At 34.2% G+C, this 16,673-nt stretch overlaps 1 protein-coding gene across 6 annotated transcripts in view; it reads right to left on the reverse strand.

Moving 5' to 3' along the window:
* UBR3 (ubiquitin protein ligase E3 component n-recognin 3) overlaps positions 1–16,673 on the reverse strand; it is a 170,511-nt gene that overhangs the window by 9,523 nt on the left and 144,315 nt on the right. For all 6 annotated transcript variants that reach the window (XM_033111956.1, XM_033111955.1, XM_033111960.1 and 3 more), the window contains 3 exons: positions 12,571–12,695; positions 8,228–8,335; positions 7,966–8,091 (listed from right to left, as the gene is read on the reverse strand). In XM_033111956.1, the coding sequence (XP_032967847.1) occupies positions 7,966–8,091; positions 8,228–8,335; positions 12,571–12,695 (359 nt within the window). The remainder of the gene's footprint in view (positions 1–7,965; positions 8,092–8,227; positions 8,336–12,570; positions 12,696–16,673) is intronic.

Consider the following 16,673-nt stretch of genomic DNA (forward strand, 5'->3'; position numbering starts at 1 on the left):
TACTTTAAACGTAAATAAGCCTTTCCTATAAGACAGTGGGAGTGTCCCTGGAAATAGGAGCTCTGTCCTCCCAGGGCTTGGCACTTAGTAGAAATTCAACAAACATCTGTTTGCAAAACTCAACTAATTATGTAGATTAAGTACAAAATTCTGAAATATGCTAAAAGAGATGAAAAACAAATTGATATGCAGGCTGAAAAAGATGTTAATTTTGAAAATCTCTAGAAATGAGGCCACAAGTCCCCCATTTATATAGCTATGTAAAGAAAGCATTACAAAATATTTTTTCTGGTATAATTTACAGAACCATAAAATGCACCAACCTTAAGTGTAGTTTCATGAATTCTGGGATAGTCATGCAACAACCACTGCTACAATAAAATTTCAGAATAATTCCATTCCACCCCAAAATTCCTTTGTGTCCCTATGCAATCAATTCCAGCCCCTTATCCTGGCCCCAAGCAACCGCTGGTGTGCTTTCTGCCATTATAGTTTTTAATTTTTTTTTTTTAATTTTATATAAACGGAACCAGACAGCATGCAGTCTTTTATTCCTGGCCTCTTTCCTTGGCCTAATGTTTAGAGGTTCATTCACGTCACGGGCTGTATCCGCAGCCCGTTCCTGTTATTACTGCACAGCATTACGAGCATTGCTATACGGCAATACCACGTTTTGTTCATGCACCCACTTCTTGACGGACTTCTGGGTTGTTTCCAGTTTTTGACTACTACAAATTAGGCTTTAATGAACACTCATTTGTAAGCCTTTATGTGGACATAATCTTTCATTGCTTTCGGTAGATACCTAGGAGTGGGATTACTGTGTTGTGCAGTAAGTGTGTGCTTAATTTTTTTAAGAAACTGCCAAACTTTGTCCAAATTTGACTAAACCATAACGCATTCCCACAGTCAATGAACGAGAGTCCGCTACTCCAACTCCTCACCAACACTTGTGACATAAATTTGTATTCCTGTAATGAACAATGATGTTGAACACCTTTTCATGTACTTTTTTGTCATTCATACATATTTCTTATGAAAAGTGCTTGTTCAAATTTTTTGCCTTTGTTTTTTTGTTTTCTTACTATTCAGTTGTAAGAGTTATTGATATATTCTAGAGACAAGTCCTTTCTCAATGGATATTTTTTAATTGAGAGAATTCATATATCATAAAATTCACTTTTAAAGTATGTAATTCAGTGGGGTTTGGTATACTTACAAAATTGTACAACTGTCACCACTATCTAAATCCAGAATATTTTCATCACCTATTGTAAATGGAATTATTTTCTTAATTTCATTTTCAGATTGCTCATTGCCAATGCACAAAAATACAACTGATTTTTCTGTGCATGTCTACAATCTTGCTGAACTGCTTTATTAATAGTTTTTTTGGAGAATCCTTACAATTTTCCACATACAAAATCATCTAATTTGCAAACAGAGGTTGTTTTACCTTTTCCTTTTCAATCCAGATGGCTTCTATTTCTCTTTTTTACCTAACTGCTCTTTCTTGAACCTCCAATACAATGCTGAAAACAAGTGATGAGGGCGAACCGCCTTGTCTTGTCTCTGATATAAGGGGGCAAGCTTTCTTTCACTATTAAGTATGATGTTAGCTATAGGTTTTTCAAAAATGCCTTTTATCAGAACTTTCTATTCTGTTCTTTACTGCAGAATATTCCATTGTATGAATAAACTACCATTTATTTATCCAGTTCCCCATTGATGGATAACTTCAGATGTTTTCAATTTTTTGCTATTTTTTTATGTTTATGCAGGTATCAATAAATCAATCTCCATATTATTATACCACAAGAAACATCTATAGGTGGAGTATTCATAGTTATACTGAGATCAAAGAGAGTATAATATGCAATATTATAGTGGTTTTTACAGACTTAACACTGAAGAAAATTAACCTGCACTCTTCCAAAAACGTTTTGGGTAGCGAGCAGCCACATAGCTCAGATATTAATAGTGCAGACTTGGCATGCAGACTAAATGTGTTCAAACCCTGGCTGCTTTACTTACTAGCTGTGAATCTTGAGCAAATTATTCATGTCTCTGTGCCTCTTTTCTTGTCTGTAAAGTGAGGCTTATAATAGCTAGCTCACAGTTGTTGGGAAGCTTCAATGAATTTACATGAGAAGCACATAAAACAGTGCTTAGCATATAGTCATAAATATATATAATAAACACTAGCTATAATTATTAGTATCCATAGAGAATTTACTTTTGACAGATAGAAGAATGAAAAAAATAATTAAAGGAGGTATATTAGAGCAGTGTTTTTTTCAACTTTGGAGACTGTGGGTGGATAGCATAGTCCCCTGTAAGTATATAATAACTGTTTGCTTCTAAGAAAAATACACATACACAAACATTTTATAAACAATGCTATAGAATTCAAAAATTACCTGAAGTCTCTCTGTTAAGAATTCCAGAGTTAGAGGATAAATAAGAGAGAAGGGATTTAAGTAGGAGAAAAGAGAACTATGTAGGTTACTTTAATTAGCCCTAATGTGGTAGTAGAAATACTGTTAGACTAAGACATTTAACTAAATTAGGAAGGTCTAATAAATTACTGTGAGAGTAGGCTTGCTGTTGTCAGAACATATATTAAGTACTATTCTTGACGATTTTCCAAGCTTAAAATGTTTGATTGAAAAATGTATTCATTAACGATGTGGCTAAATGTAGAAGATTAATATGCAAAATTCCAATTGGATTTCTACATTTCAGCAATATACTAAAAGTATAATTTTTAAATGATTCCATTTACAATAAAAACAAACAAAAAACATGTACAGGAAACTTAGAAGCATTCTCTTTGGGATAGGGAATAAGGATGTTGATTCTTCACTGCTCAAAATAATACTGAGTATGCATTAAGACAACAACAGAGTAATAAAGATTTGAAGGGAAGAAACAATATTGTCCTTTTCAGATGATATAATCAAAATTACATAGAATACCTAAAAGAATCAAAGGGCAAACTATTAGAATAAGAGAGTTCTGCAAGTGGCCAGTCACAAGAATTAACAAAAGTCAGTAGTATTATTCTATACCAGCAAGAAGTAATCAGAGAATGTTACAGAAAATAAGATAATTTAAAGAGAAACTAAAATTACAAAGCCTATAGGATTAGCTTTATAAAGAATGCTCTACGGGCAGCCAGATGACTCAGTTGGTTAGAGTGTGAGCTCTCAACAACAAGGTTGCTGGTCCAATTTCTGCGTGGGACGGTGGGCTGTGCCCCCTGCAACTAAGATTGAAAAAATGAAATGGTGACTGGACTTGGAGCTGAGCTGCACCCTCGAAAACTAGATTGGAGGACAATGACTTGAAGCTGATGGGCCCTGGAGAAACACACTGTTCCCCAATGTTCCCCAATTAAAAAAAAAAAAAGAATGCTCCAGACTTTAAGATGATAATTAAAAAACTGTATGAAAAGCATTAAAAGAAGACCTAAATAAATGGACATATAAACTATGTTCAATCCTTTAAAACTATAAATTCAAAGCAATTTCATCAAACATTTTGTAGGATTTAGGAAGAAAATTTACAAATTGATTATAAAATTTATATATAAGAATAAAGGTCCATATATAACTAACTGAAAAAAATTAGAGAAGAATTTAACAACAACAACAAGAAGTTAAAAGAATAAAAGGACACTCACCAGATATAATGTCTATAATAAAATCATAGTATTTAGAAGTCTGTTACTAGCACAGGAGCAAATAGCTCAATAGTATATACAATAAAGAATCCAGAAACATAGAAACCTGTTAGCATCAAAAATCAGTAAGAAAAAGTTAGATTACTTTATAAATAGATTATTTTGTAAATAGTGTCAGTCAGGAAAACTGTCTCATCAAATGGAGAAAAAAATGAGATTTTTCACTTCATACCTTACTACAAAATAAATTCCAGATTAAATAAAAAATCTAAATGTAAAGATAAAACTAAAAATAATAGAAGAAAATAAAAAATAACTTTATAATCTCAAATTGGAGAAGGATTTCTAAAATAAAATTCCAAAAATATAAATCATAAAGGAAAAAAGTGTTAGGTCTAACAGCATTAATATTAAATATTCCTGTTCCACAAAGGGCAATACAGTCAAACAAATGTCTGTGAAAAGATATCTGCCATGAGTAAAACTGGCAAAACAGCAGCAAGATAAAGACAAAAAAACCCATTTTAAAAAAATGGTCAAAGAATAGGAATGGGAAATATACAGAGGAAAATTTAAATGTCTAATAAGTATGTAAACAGATAATCAATTGGATTTATAATTAAAAATGCAAATTAACTTAACTATAAGCATATACTTTGTACCCCTATGACTGGCAAATATTAGAACATTGGATAATAAGAAGTGCTGACAAGTACAGGGTGGAAAACAAGAACCCTTATGTACTGCCAGTGGGATGTGGACCTTGAGCAGCCATTTCAGAAAGCAACCAGGCAGAATGCATACTATGGACCCAGCAATGCCATAAGTAGGTAGAGAACCCAGAGAAACTTTAAAGAACACAAGACATTAGGTTCATCGCAACAGATTATTTTTTCCATTGTAGCAAAGATTTGGAGACAGCCTAGACGTCCATCAGTCAGGAATAAATAATAAATGAAATATAGGTACACTGGAATACCACTATGCAGCAATAAAAAAGGATCATTTAGAGCTACATGATTAGGTCTAAATGGTCTAATATTTAGTAGAAAAAACATAACAAAGATATAAGATTTATAGCACAATACCAGTTACACAAATTAAACAGACACAAAACACTCCCTGCAGTTTATACTGACATACACATTACTTCTGAGGAGATGTGGATATGGCACCATGTGGAAAAGGGGGCGTATTAATACCAGAGGCACTATGCGCGGGGCCATGAGCTGACCAGTGTGATCAATGAACTCATGCCTATGCTCCTCCAATCTTCCTCTCAAAAACGAAAAGATAATTTCAGGTCAAGAAATGAACAAGGGGGCCAATATAAATACTATCCAATGAATACGATAAATTCTAACTCTAACTGATTGTTAGTTTAGACATGTTTTCATCCTTCAATTTCATCACTGTAAAATGAGAATCTGTTTTATAAGCTGGTTAATAAATAGCGGGTCATTATAAACTGCTTTGTAAATACCTTTGAGCAAATAAATGTTTAGTCCTTTCTCTCCCAAATAAAACAAAGGGCTATGAATGAATGATTCTTAACTTTGAGAACTACCGAAGAAAACATTAAGGGAAAACTGCTGAATTTATAGATTTGCAATTAGAATAAAAGGGAGCAAACGAATAGATTTTAATGAAACATTTTTTGGATAAAAGTATGAAATATGGATAGCTGAAACCAAGAAAAAAATGTCAAATCCACAGAAGTTAAAGTATGCATAACATTACACCTATCTATACCACACCACGATTAACAAAAAGTCAAAGTGAATACAGTGTAAGAGAAAGCAAGTATATATACATATTTATACAGTACATGTATTTATATATTTTGTATTACATATATATTTATATATACATATTACAAACATATGTAAAAACAAAAAAAGATTATCCAGATGACAGAAATCTTAACAAAAACACAGGAAAGTTCTATCTAATGTAACTTTCTTTTCTCACTACAGTTGAATATATCCACTTCAATGGTCCAACCAACCCCTCACCTTGAATATGTGCAAAATACTTTCATTCGGGCCCCCAGAAACCTGCTCCATATTTCCTCTATTAACTGGACCACAGAGGTTCAAGTCTCCCAGGCTCAGACCCAAGTACAGTAGACTCTTGTCCCTTGACTCACACATGTGAAATATACTTCTAAGTTAAAATTTAAGTAACTATGAAAGAAAATATCTAATGGATGAATTTTTTTGAAGAGGACTTAGATAAGAGAGATAAAAAATATTTAATGACATAATGGCCAATTTTTTCCAAATTTGATGAAAACCACAAACCCACAGATCTAAGAAGCTTAATGAATCCAAATCAGAGGAAACATAAGATCCATTACTGGAGGTCTGAATAATGTTAAAATGTTAACACTATAATGTTACAACGTCAGTTTTTCCAGTTAAGATGTCAGTTCTAAATTAATATCTAGAATCAATGTAATTTCAAACAAAATCCCAATAGGTTTTGTTTTTCGGTAGAAATTTCCAGGCTGATTAAAAAACTATACGGAAATGAAATGAATAGCCTTGAAAAAGGCTACCTTGAAAACTACCTTGAAAAAGAAGAACAAATTTTAAGGACTTACACTGAGTGAGTTTAATTCTTACTATAAAGCTATGGTTAATCCCTTGGAGTTCTAGGCAAGATCACATTCGAAGAAGGGTTCACTGCTAAATCTACGTTTAAAAACTCCTGCTGCAGTGTCATGGGAGCTAGGGGAGGGGAGAGATTGAAGGAAATGAGGCGTTTGGGATTGTGCTGCAATCAGGGTTCCTTAGTGACATTTGAGGCTGCAGGATAGTATTGGTAGGGAGAAAAACCAGATTTTGTGGGGTTAAGGAGTGAGTGAGTGATGAGTGAGTGGAAAATAAATGCAGACAGTAATTACAGACCACAAATAAGAAGAGAAAGGAAGGATGCAGATAAGTATCCTGGTTGGGCAGCCCCCTCCTCTTGCCCATACTCACTGATACTAGGGATGGTTTCTTAAGTTAAAGGTGCTTTGGTTAAAACTATGGTCTTCAAGTGAGTTACTTGATTTGACAAGACCAAGATGCCACAGGTTTCTCACCCCATCCATTCTTCCAGTGACTACAAAATAGCTCTCAGACAACCCTAATGTTTGGCTGATAAATCATCATCATTTATTTTAGAAATATTTATATTTTTAAGTTCATTTTGGCTTTCCTGTACTTGGATTATAATTTAAAAAGAAAAACCCCACTGCTTAATTTAATCCCTATGTTAAAATTTTTTTAAATTTTTCAATTACAATTGACATACAATATTATATTAGTTTCAGGTGTGCACTATGTAATCCCTACTTTTTGTTTAAGAAGATTCTGCTAGAATATTGGTGCAGTACAGAAATGTGAAGAATTTTTGAATTTTTGAATTTGTTCAATATTGAGGACAAATGTACAGTTTATCTCAAATCACTGGATAAAAACCAAAGAATCCAAACTATTTAATGCAATGCTCAATTACTTAAGAAAGAAGGAAAAATCAACTGCTTAATTTCAATATACTTCAGGCTTCAAAGGCCATAAATATGATGAATGTCTTAATTCCCACATCTAATTCACTGAAAATGAATGGCAGATAATGCTAAGAACATAATCCTATAAGCATAGTTTGGTTTACTTACCTTCTGGTTTCCTATCCTGTCATTTTCTTGCCTACTCAGTTTTATGAAATAGATTAAATCAGTGATAATTCATTCATCCAAGTTTTAATACAATTGGCTGCAAATCAAATATTTTGCATTCTAAAATTATACAAATACCATCATATCTTTAAACAACCAGCTTTCTGACCAATATAATTTTTAAAAGGATAGTAAAGGCAAATAATTAGTGATAAATATATCAGTAGAGTGATAAATATATCAATATGACAAAAACAGTAATAAATACATCAATATGAACACGATACTGTTCAAGTATTGGGCATTTATTATCACTGATTTAATGTCAAGCTGTTCAAATATCAAATATCAGTAATATTTGATTATTACTTGATTATTTGATTATTTGATTATCAACTATCTAATATTTGATTATCATAAAAATAGGTGGGTGCTAACAAATGCAAAAATAACAATTGTAAATATTCTAAATATTTATTCCTTTGAGTTAGACTAACATAAACTTGTATAACGGTCTGTATACAGATATAAATATTACACTATACACCAGCATATTCCAAAAAATTGGCTAATTCAAAAAATAAGGCTGCCTACTCTCTACCATAAATTGTACCTGGCAGCTAGGTAAATCTTCCCCAAAAAGGTGGTGCTGAAGAAGGCTGGTGATTCTGAGGAAAGGTAAGCAGAAGTCCTGCAAGTATTTTTCCATGGATTCAGGAGACCAAGCAATAGGGCTAACCTAAAGTTGAAAAACAAAAAATCTGAGCAATCTGAATGTAACAGATATAGCTTAAAAAATTATATTCATAATTTAGACAACAAAATCTAAAATTTTAACTAAATGACCACTACATCTGGTCTTAGAGAGAGCATACCATTGCACATTCCTGAGTTCCTTCTTCATGGTATAACTTTCCTTTAGATAGTTCACTTATTACAAAGCTCAATAACACTTCATAAGATTTTTCTGCATCGCACGTATTCTGGAAAAAATTAAAATATTCCATCAGTCATTGAAAAGTATAAAAAAACTTCACATTGGAAAGAATACTTTTTAATGAGTACAGTATAATTGTGATTACATTATTTTTCAAGCATTTAAGCTTCAGTTCTTCAAAACCTGTATACAACAGTATACTTCTGGATTCACAATGAAATTGGGTAGATGATTAAATACATCTTCAAAAGACAACATATAAATTATATAACGTATATGTAAACAAACATATGTAAATGATAGATGTTGACCCAGTAATTCCCAATACTGGAAATTCTCCCTAAGAAAATAATCCAAAAGAAAAAAATAACTATATACCCAAGATATTCAATGAAGCACTATGACAGTGAAAAATTAGAAATGACAAACAAAAGTGAGGCAGTTACCTAAATTATGATGTATCAACTCAACAGAATATTTAATAGGTAGTGAATTGGCAAATCAAGGTGTATGAAAAATGTTCATAATGTGATATGAAAAAAGCCAGAAGTTTATATGTACAATCATTATAGTGGAACAAATCATATGTGCATGAAATTGAAGAAAATATGGACTGCAAATTTTTTTCTTTTACAACTTCCCTCAAATTCCTCAAACAGGATTTCTACAAACTATTTCATGTAGAAATGAAATAGGACAATATATTTATTACAGAATGTACAGCTATTACATTAAATAAGTCTACAAATTATTAAGCTTAATCTACTTTTTGTAAGAAAGAAACAATAATGGCTATTTATAAATTCAAATTTCTTTCAATAAGATTTTTACACATAAAGAAATGCACCTTTTTTATATTCACTGAGATATTAGAGGTTGTTACAAATTACAGTGAAGTATAAATTGGGATGACGTGATAACTTTGCTATAATGTCATATATTCTATTCATTAACTATACTTTTTAAATAATAAAATATAAAAATTGAGTAAATGCTACGGAATATAACTTTATCCTGAATTTTTAAGGCATTGATAATCTGGACAACAGAGTTTGTTATCTGATGATATTCAGTCTGCTGTATAGTTCCTCATAGTTTCACATGTTACTATGCTCTCCTCAACTGTAAATTCCGAAAAGTCAGGAATTATTGTTTTGTATTTTGCATGTATCTCTTTGCATAACAAAAATCTGAGCAATAAATTATCTGCTGGCTAACTCATGAAATTTATTTCAGTAATGTTGGTGTTTTCAATCTTAGAACTCCCCTGAGTGTGCCTCTTTTGATAATCAGTCCTTTGCATTATATTTAAATCATTCCTCTTTCCTTTCTGCCATATTCACTCAGCCATGTAGTATTATCGTGTCCTGTTTTTTTTAACTATAAAAATATCGCAATATTGTATGTCAACTATACTTTAATAACAAATCAAGTCCTTTTACTCAACTCCTGTCAAATTAAAAAAAAAGAATATTAGATAAGACAATAATTTCATGTTTAAGAAAGTCTTATTAGTAAAACATATTTTATATAGGCAATATTTGAATAAATCAAAGAGTAGGATCATAAAGCTTAAGAAGAGAATTTTTGAGACCATGGATGACAGACCTAGAATCATGATCAGAAGAATCCTATGGGAGAGATGGCAAAGGTAAAGAAAGGGATCAAGTGTTGAGAGATACAATAAATGCTGTGTTGGGTAAGTGCTTTTTCTAAATTGTAGTGCTTCTTCAACTTTTGGGGGGTGACAGATCCTTTGAGTATATGATGGATACTATGGTCCTACTCCCGACAAAATTAAACCAAGCAACGGACTCCAGATTAAGAAATCCTGGTATAAACTCTCCTTTAACATATATCCCAATGAACCAAAAGAACTCAATTTATATATACTAAATGTAATGATCATTTTTCCAACACAACTAAACGTCATTATCAAATTAACTCCAATATCCCTTTCAAAAATACATAGTGCCTATATTTTTATGGCCCTAGGTCAGATTAGAACTGGCAAAAATCTGTTTTTACTGGGATTACCATATCTGAGGATAAGGAATTATAGGGATGGAGTGAATGAGACTCAATGAAGAAAGAGAAGAAGGAAGAAAAGGAATGAGAGAAGAAAAGAACAAAAAGAAGAAATGAAAAATAAAATGAGGAATGATGATGCAGAAATTGAAGTAGTTATAGAAGTCATAGTGATATTATTTCATTACTCATAAATATAGTTGTTGCTATTACTTATAATATGCTATATATCTAAATGTTTAGATCTGCAGAAAAAGCTAATAACATGACAAACCAACATACGGAATATCATAATTTTTGTTTTCATTCACTAAAGCAATTTAATGTGGCTATAAACTTCTAATTTAAGTTCTGATAAGAATCTGACTCATATTGTTTTAAGTATTTTTAAAAATAGCTAACAATTATCAAATTGAGAAAGAAAATTGACAGAACAGTTATCTAAATTAGTTCATGTTCCTGCCATCACAGATTTATAATTGTCTAATTTTCTGTCACTAAGGTCTCATTTTAGCAGTCAGATAAACAGATGGAGACCCAAATCACATCAGAAAATATTTCAAATGTACAGTTTTTCATTAGATAGTTTACTAAGAAAACAGTTAAACAATGACCGCATAGAAACATAATACACTCGATTTGAATACTAACAATCCAAATAACAGATTTAGTGCATTCAGAGAATTGAAAAAATATATAGAAAAAAAAGAAAGATAATTTCAGAAGGCAGAATTATCTAAGAATCGACTAAGAACAAGGAGGAAAAAAATCATTGAAGGAAAAGACTGAAATCCACTTTAAGAACTTAGAGTAACAAAATTTTAGAAATCATATATTCCAAATTCTCATTTACTTTGAGAAAGCTAAGAGTTTTTATATCTTGACCACAAAAGTAATATTTCTACTGAGTGGTAGGAGTTTGGCCTAGTATTCAAGTTCAATGGTCAACCACCCATGTCCCTAATTAAGATATAACGAACGTTGTGATGATACTATACTAAATTTTGTGCATATAATCATGATTTGAGAGCAAATTAGTGATAAAAGTGAAGGTTATCTTGAATATATTTCATGTATTTATAATTAATTCTCTCTCCTTTGATACAAGTAGCTATGGTAACAAACTTTTTAATGATGTGCAAAACCTCTTTAAGAGTTTTATAAGCTAATCAAAAGGTTCAATTTACACCACACCTATTATTTTTTCCTACCAATTTCCCCAAATAAACCCTGAAGTAACTTCTTATTTTAACCATCTCTAAGCTAAACCACTCAGTCAGTTCTTTGGTTCTATACTATTCCATTTGTTCTCAAGCCATTGAAAATACCTAATGTTTAACTAAACTTGCATAATTTTTCTAAATTGGTCACATAATTTTAACTTAAAGAGAACTCCTTTAAATTTGATAAGAATTTATATGTATTCTAACATGAGAAAAAAAGCAGTAAAGAGGCATAATTAAGAAAAGGTTGGGGGCCGGCCCGGTGGCTCAGGCGGTTGGAGTTCTGTGTTCCTAACTCCGAAGGCTGCTGGTTCGATTCCCACATGGGCCAGTGGGCTCTCAACCACCAGGCTGCTGGTTCAACTCAAGTCCAGCAAGGGATGGTGGGCTGCGCCCCCTGCAACTAGCAATGGCAACTGGACCTGGAGCTGAGCTGCGCCCTCCACAACTAAGACTAAAAGGACAACAACTTGAAGCAGAACGGCACCCTCCACAACTAAGATTGAAAGGACAACAATTTGAGTTGGGAAAAAAAAAAAAAAGTCCTGGAAGTACACACTGTTCCCCAATAAAGTCCTGTCCCCCTTCCCCAATAATAAAAAAAGAAAAGGTTCAGATTTTTATATTTAGAAGTGATGAGTGAAAAACCATCTTTGGATTGTGACTGGGGATGGACACAAGGAAAAACTGACAGATAATTAAAATAGGTAAGTCTGCAGACAATTTATTACGTCCTCCCTATGTTAGCACAGTTGTTATAACTTCTCTAAGTTTAAGGCTTGCAGCAAAAGCAAAACAAAACTGCCCAAATATAAAGAGGTAAAGGCCAAGGTTTAGAGATAGATGCAGAAGACCTCAATGTTCAAGGAAAACACTTTAAACTTTTTTTAGCCTGAAGGTATTCCATTTCCAATTAAAATATCGTTACTAACTCATTTTGCCTTTTAAAGACCTAATCTCATTCATTCATATCTCCAACTTAAATGAGTTTGCCGCACTACTGAATGACAAATTCAGACAAGACACTCACCTTTTTGAGAGCTCCTGTATGTTTCCAGGCTGACCTATCTTCCTCACTGCATTTAACTGAAAGTGCCGCAAGAGCTTGTGTGTATAGTAGGGTAAAAAGCACCTTCACTATGCAGGTGAAGTGGTCTATAAGAGAAAGAGAAGATCATTGTTTCTTTGGAATCTAGACAGTTTGTACTCAAGAAAATTTCACAAATATATACCTTCCTTTGCATGTGCAATTGGTTTTTGCCCAACACTTAAGTAGCTAATAAAATGAGATTATAATGTGATGATATATTTTCTACCCAGAAGATCTGAAATTATGAAAGTAAAGTTCTTTTATTCATCCACAGAAGGCGTAAATGAGCGACATTTAGCATAAGGGAAAGTGTGCTACTTTAGAAGACCAGAGTGCTAATGCCACTCAACCTTGGAATAACTGTGTAACTGTGGCAAAGCCCCTTACTGGACATCAGGTGCTTATTAACAACATCTGGAAGTTTGAATGCTTACAACCAATACTTCACCCACTTTTAATATGATACAGATCTTATAATATAGTATGTAATATAATACAATATAAAACTTCTCAAGTTAAAAAAAAGAAACCCCAATATTTTAGGTACTCTGAGTTTGAAAACTCAGTGAAAACTATAACAATGCAAAAACAACAGTAACAATAATGTAAAATGCCTCGTAACACCTGGCACATATTAAGTACTTAATAAGTGGTAGCTTAATAATCATTATTAACATTTATATTGACCTAATAACTTAGAAAATTTCCACAAATGTCTCACTGAATCCTCAAAACAGTGTCAGTTGGACAAGTGAGCTTCAAAAGGATGTGCCTGTAATAACAAAGCTACTAAGCACCCAGGTCTGCACTGGAATCTATACAGATCGATCAGTCAGTATTCCTTCTATTAGATTATGCTGCTCGCCTAGTAAATGGGTATTACCATTTAATCAGCTGCTAAATACAGAAACTTGCAGACATTCTTGCTACTTTCCTGTCTCTTTCTCCCCACATTAAAACAAATCACCAAATCCTGTCAATTCTACTTTTAAAATATCTCACAAGTAAGTTCCAAGACCCTGGATCAGGCTTCAATCCTTTCTTTCCTAAATCTATAATCTCAGATTAAATGGCTGTGTTGGGGTCCCCAAGACCACCTCCAGGTTTGATGATTTACTTGGAGGACTCACAAGACTTAGCATATAGTCCTATGACTTATTACAGCAAAAGGATACAAAGGAAAATCAGCAAAGGAAAAAGACATATTGGGTGAAGTCCAGAGGAAACATTCAGACTGCTCTTCCAGTAGTGGCACACAGGATATGCTTAAATCCCAGCAATGAATTATGACAGCATATGTGAAATATATACCAAGAAAGTTCACGAAGAGACTCAGTGCCCAATGTTTTTATTGGGAGCAGGTCAGACAGGCAGCCTCTGCTGTTACATACTAACGTTCTAGACTCCCAGGAGGAAAACAGGTGTGTTCAGTATAAACCACAATGTTTGTACAGTTTAGACATAGTGAGCCACTCTTAACAGTTCTGGGGATGATGGAAATCCTCCCCAAATCAAAGTTTCCAGATGCCAATCAAGGTTCAACCTTGTCAGCAGGCCTTTCAAAGGATAGAAGTCCCTCTTTTCCTTGCAGTGGTTTATCCACATCACCTCTTAGACCCCTGCAAAATACATATATGCATACATATACATATACATATACATATACACAGACAGACTGATCTTTTTAAAAGAAGTATTTGGCATCCTTTCACTGGGTCTCACTATAAGCTGAAACACTCTTTCCTTCCTTACAGCCTGGCTAACTCTTAAATGAATCAGATGACACCTTCAAGTCATTTCCTAAGGATTATCTTCTCTGCTTTGAGAGAGAGAGAGAGAGAGAGAGAGAGAGAGAGAGAGAGAGAGAGAGAGAGAGAGAGAGAGAGAGAGAGAGAGAGAGAGAGTGTGTGTGTGTGTGTGTGTGTGTGTGTGTGTGTGGTGTATACCCTGACTCTTACCAATGTTGATGGGTTGGGGTGGGAACCTAAGCTGAGCCAAACAGAGTACCTATCCGGGATTTGTCTAACTGGAGGTAAAGGAAAAGTAAAAAGATGAGTCTGGAAGTACCAGAGGTCATGTTCCTGGTCTATGGCAGAGACTGTCTACAGCAAGAGTGAATGAAGCAGATCCACAGAGAGAAGGAGAGACCCAAGATGGCAAAAAACCTGCCAGCATCTGAAGTCCTGCTTCTGGTCATTCCTATGACTCCCACAGTTTGGTTATGTGAGTCCATCAGTGCTTATAAATGGATTTCTAAACAGCCTAACACCTTAGTACTTAACGCATGCTAGGAAACACACAATAAGGAGTGGGGGAGGAAGGGCGGGAAATGTCTACAAGCATGTACAGGGTGTAATGGGAACAAACATGAGGAGGAACTAATATAGACGAAGGGCAGGGCATGGGGGGAAAATCTACCGTCCCCACCAGGAGAGTCAGTCTTGAATGAAGAGGAGAAATAAGCCATAGAAAGGAAGGTAGGGATGAGATGAGGTAAGGGAAGGGGGATTCCAGACAGAGGAAGCGAAGCCATTTGTACAAGGATCACAAAAAAAGCCTAAAACTCACAAGCACTGTAAATTGTCCAGTGTTTAAGTAGACTACAAATAGTGATTTTTGAGAGATGAAGCTAGAAAAGTACTCTCAGTCCGGCCCGTTAGCTCAGGAGGTTGGAGCTCCGTGCTCCTAACTCCAAAGGCTGCCGGTTCGATTCCCACATGGGCCAGTGGGCTCTCAACCACAAGGTTGCCAGTTCAATTCCTCGAGTCCCAGCAAGGGATGGTGGGCTCCACCCCCTGCAACTAAGATTGAACACGGCACCTTGAGCTGAGCTGCCACTGAGCTCCCAGATGGCTCAGTTGGTTGGGGCACATCCTCTCAACCACAAGGTTGCCGGTTCAACTCCTGCAAGGGATGGTGGGCAGCGCCCCCTACAACTAGGGCAACTGGACCTGGAGCTGAGCTGCACCCTCCACAACTAAGACTGAAAGGACAAAAAAACTTGAAGCTGAACGGCACCCTCCACAATGTAGATTGAAAGGACAACTTGACTTGGGAAAAAGTCCTGAAAGTACACACTGTTCCCAAGTAAAATCCTGTTCCCCTTCCCCAATAAAATCTTAAAAAAAAAAAAAAAAAGAGCTTAAATAGAAAAGTACTCTATGTTAAGACCAACGGTTGCAAACTGTCGTCTACCTGTCTGAATGCAGCCTGCAGAGATGTTTGGTTTGCCTTTACCCTGTTTTACTTTTTGTTACTGACATTTAAAAACAGGATATTTCTTGTAAAAGTCCAGAATCCCACTTACTTTTGGAAAACAGGAAGATATGGCAATACTGGGCCCACATTTTTACATGCCAAGAATTACCTGGAGCTGAGTAGTAACTGGACTCTTGGCGAAGTATACATTCTCTAGTTTGTCACAGTCTCCCACTCCCAATTATATCAAACCAAAGACTATTTCACAAGGAGTCAGTATATAAATTATTGTTATGAATTTAGGCTATGAAGCCAAATTGTCTAGATTTGAATTCTGACCCTTCTGATCTTAGGCAAGTTAGTTAAACACTCTGTGCTTCCTATATTCTTCATCTGTTAAATGGGGATATCGCCTACCTTAAAGAGATTAAGTGAAATAAGTTTTAAACACTTAAATGCTTAAAATACTGATTGGCAACAGCAATTAGTAAATACCTGTTTTTATTAATATTACTATTTATATTACCTGTTTGATATCTATAGGTATTTGATTTATAGCACCTAGACTAGGCAACGAAAAGCCACCAAAGTATTTTAAGCAGGACGGTGATATTAGATTTGCATTCTAAAATATTCACTGCTGCTTATTAGGAGGAAGGGACTGAAACAAGACAAGACTAGAGGCAAGAACACCGATCAGCAGATAGCAGAAGTACTATATTGAGAAATTAGATGGCCTGAACTAAGGAAAAGTAATGATGAAGGAGAGAATGGGTCAAATCAGAGAAATATTTAGATAATAGAAATTGTAAGATTTGGTGGAGGTAGAGGATGATGGCAATCTC

This window comes from Rhinolophus ferrumequinum, chromosome 8 (genome assembly GCF_004115265.2).
Source record: "Rhinolophus ferrumequinum isolate MPI-CBG mRhiFer1 chromosome 8, mRhiFer1_v1.p, whole genome shotgun sequence".
Taxonomy (NCBI): Eukaryota; Metazoa; Chordata; class Mammalia; order Chiroptera; family Rhinolophidae; genus Rhinolophus; species Rhinolophus ferrumequinum.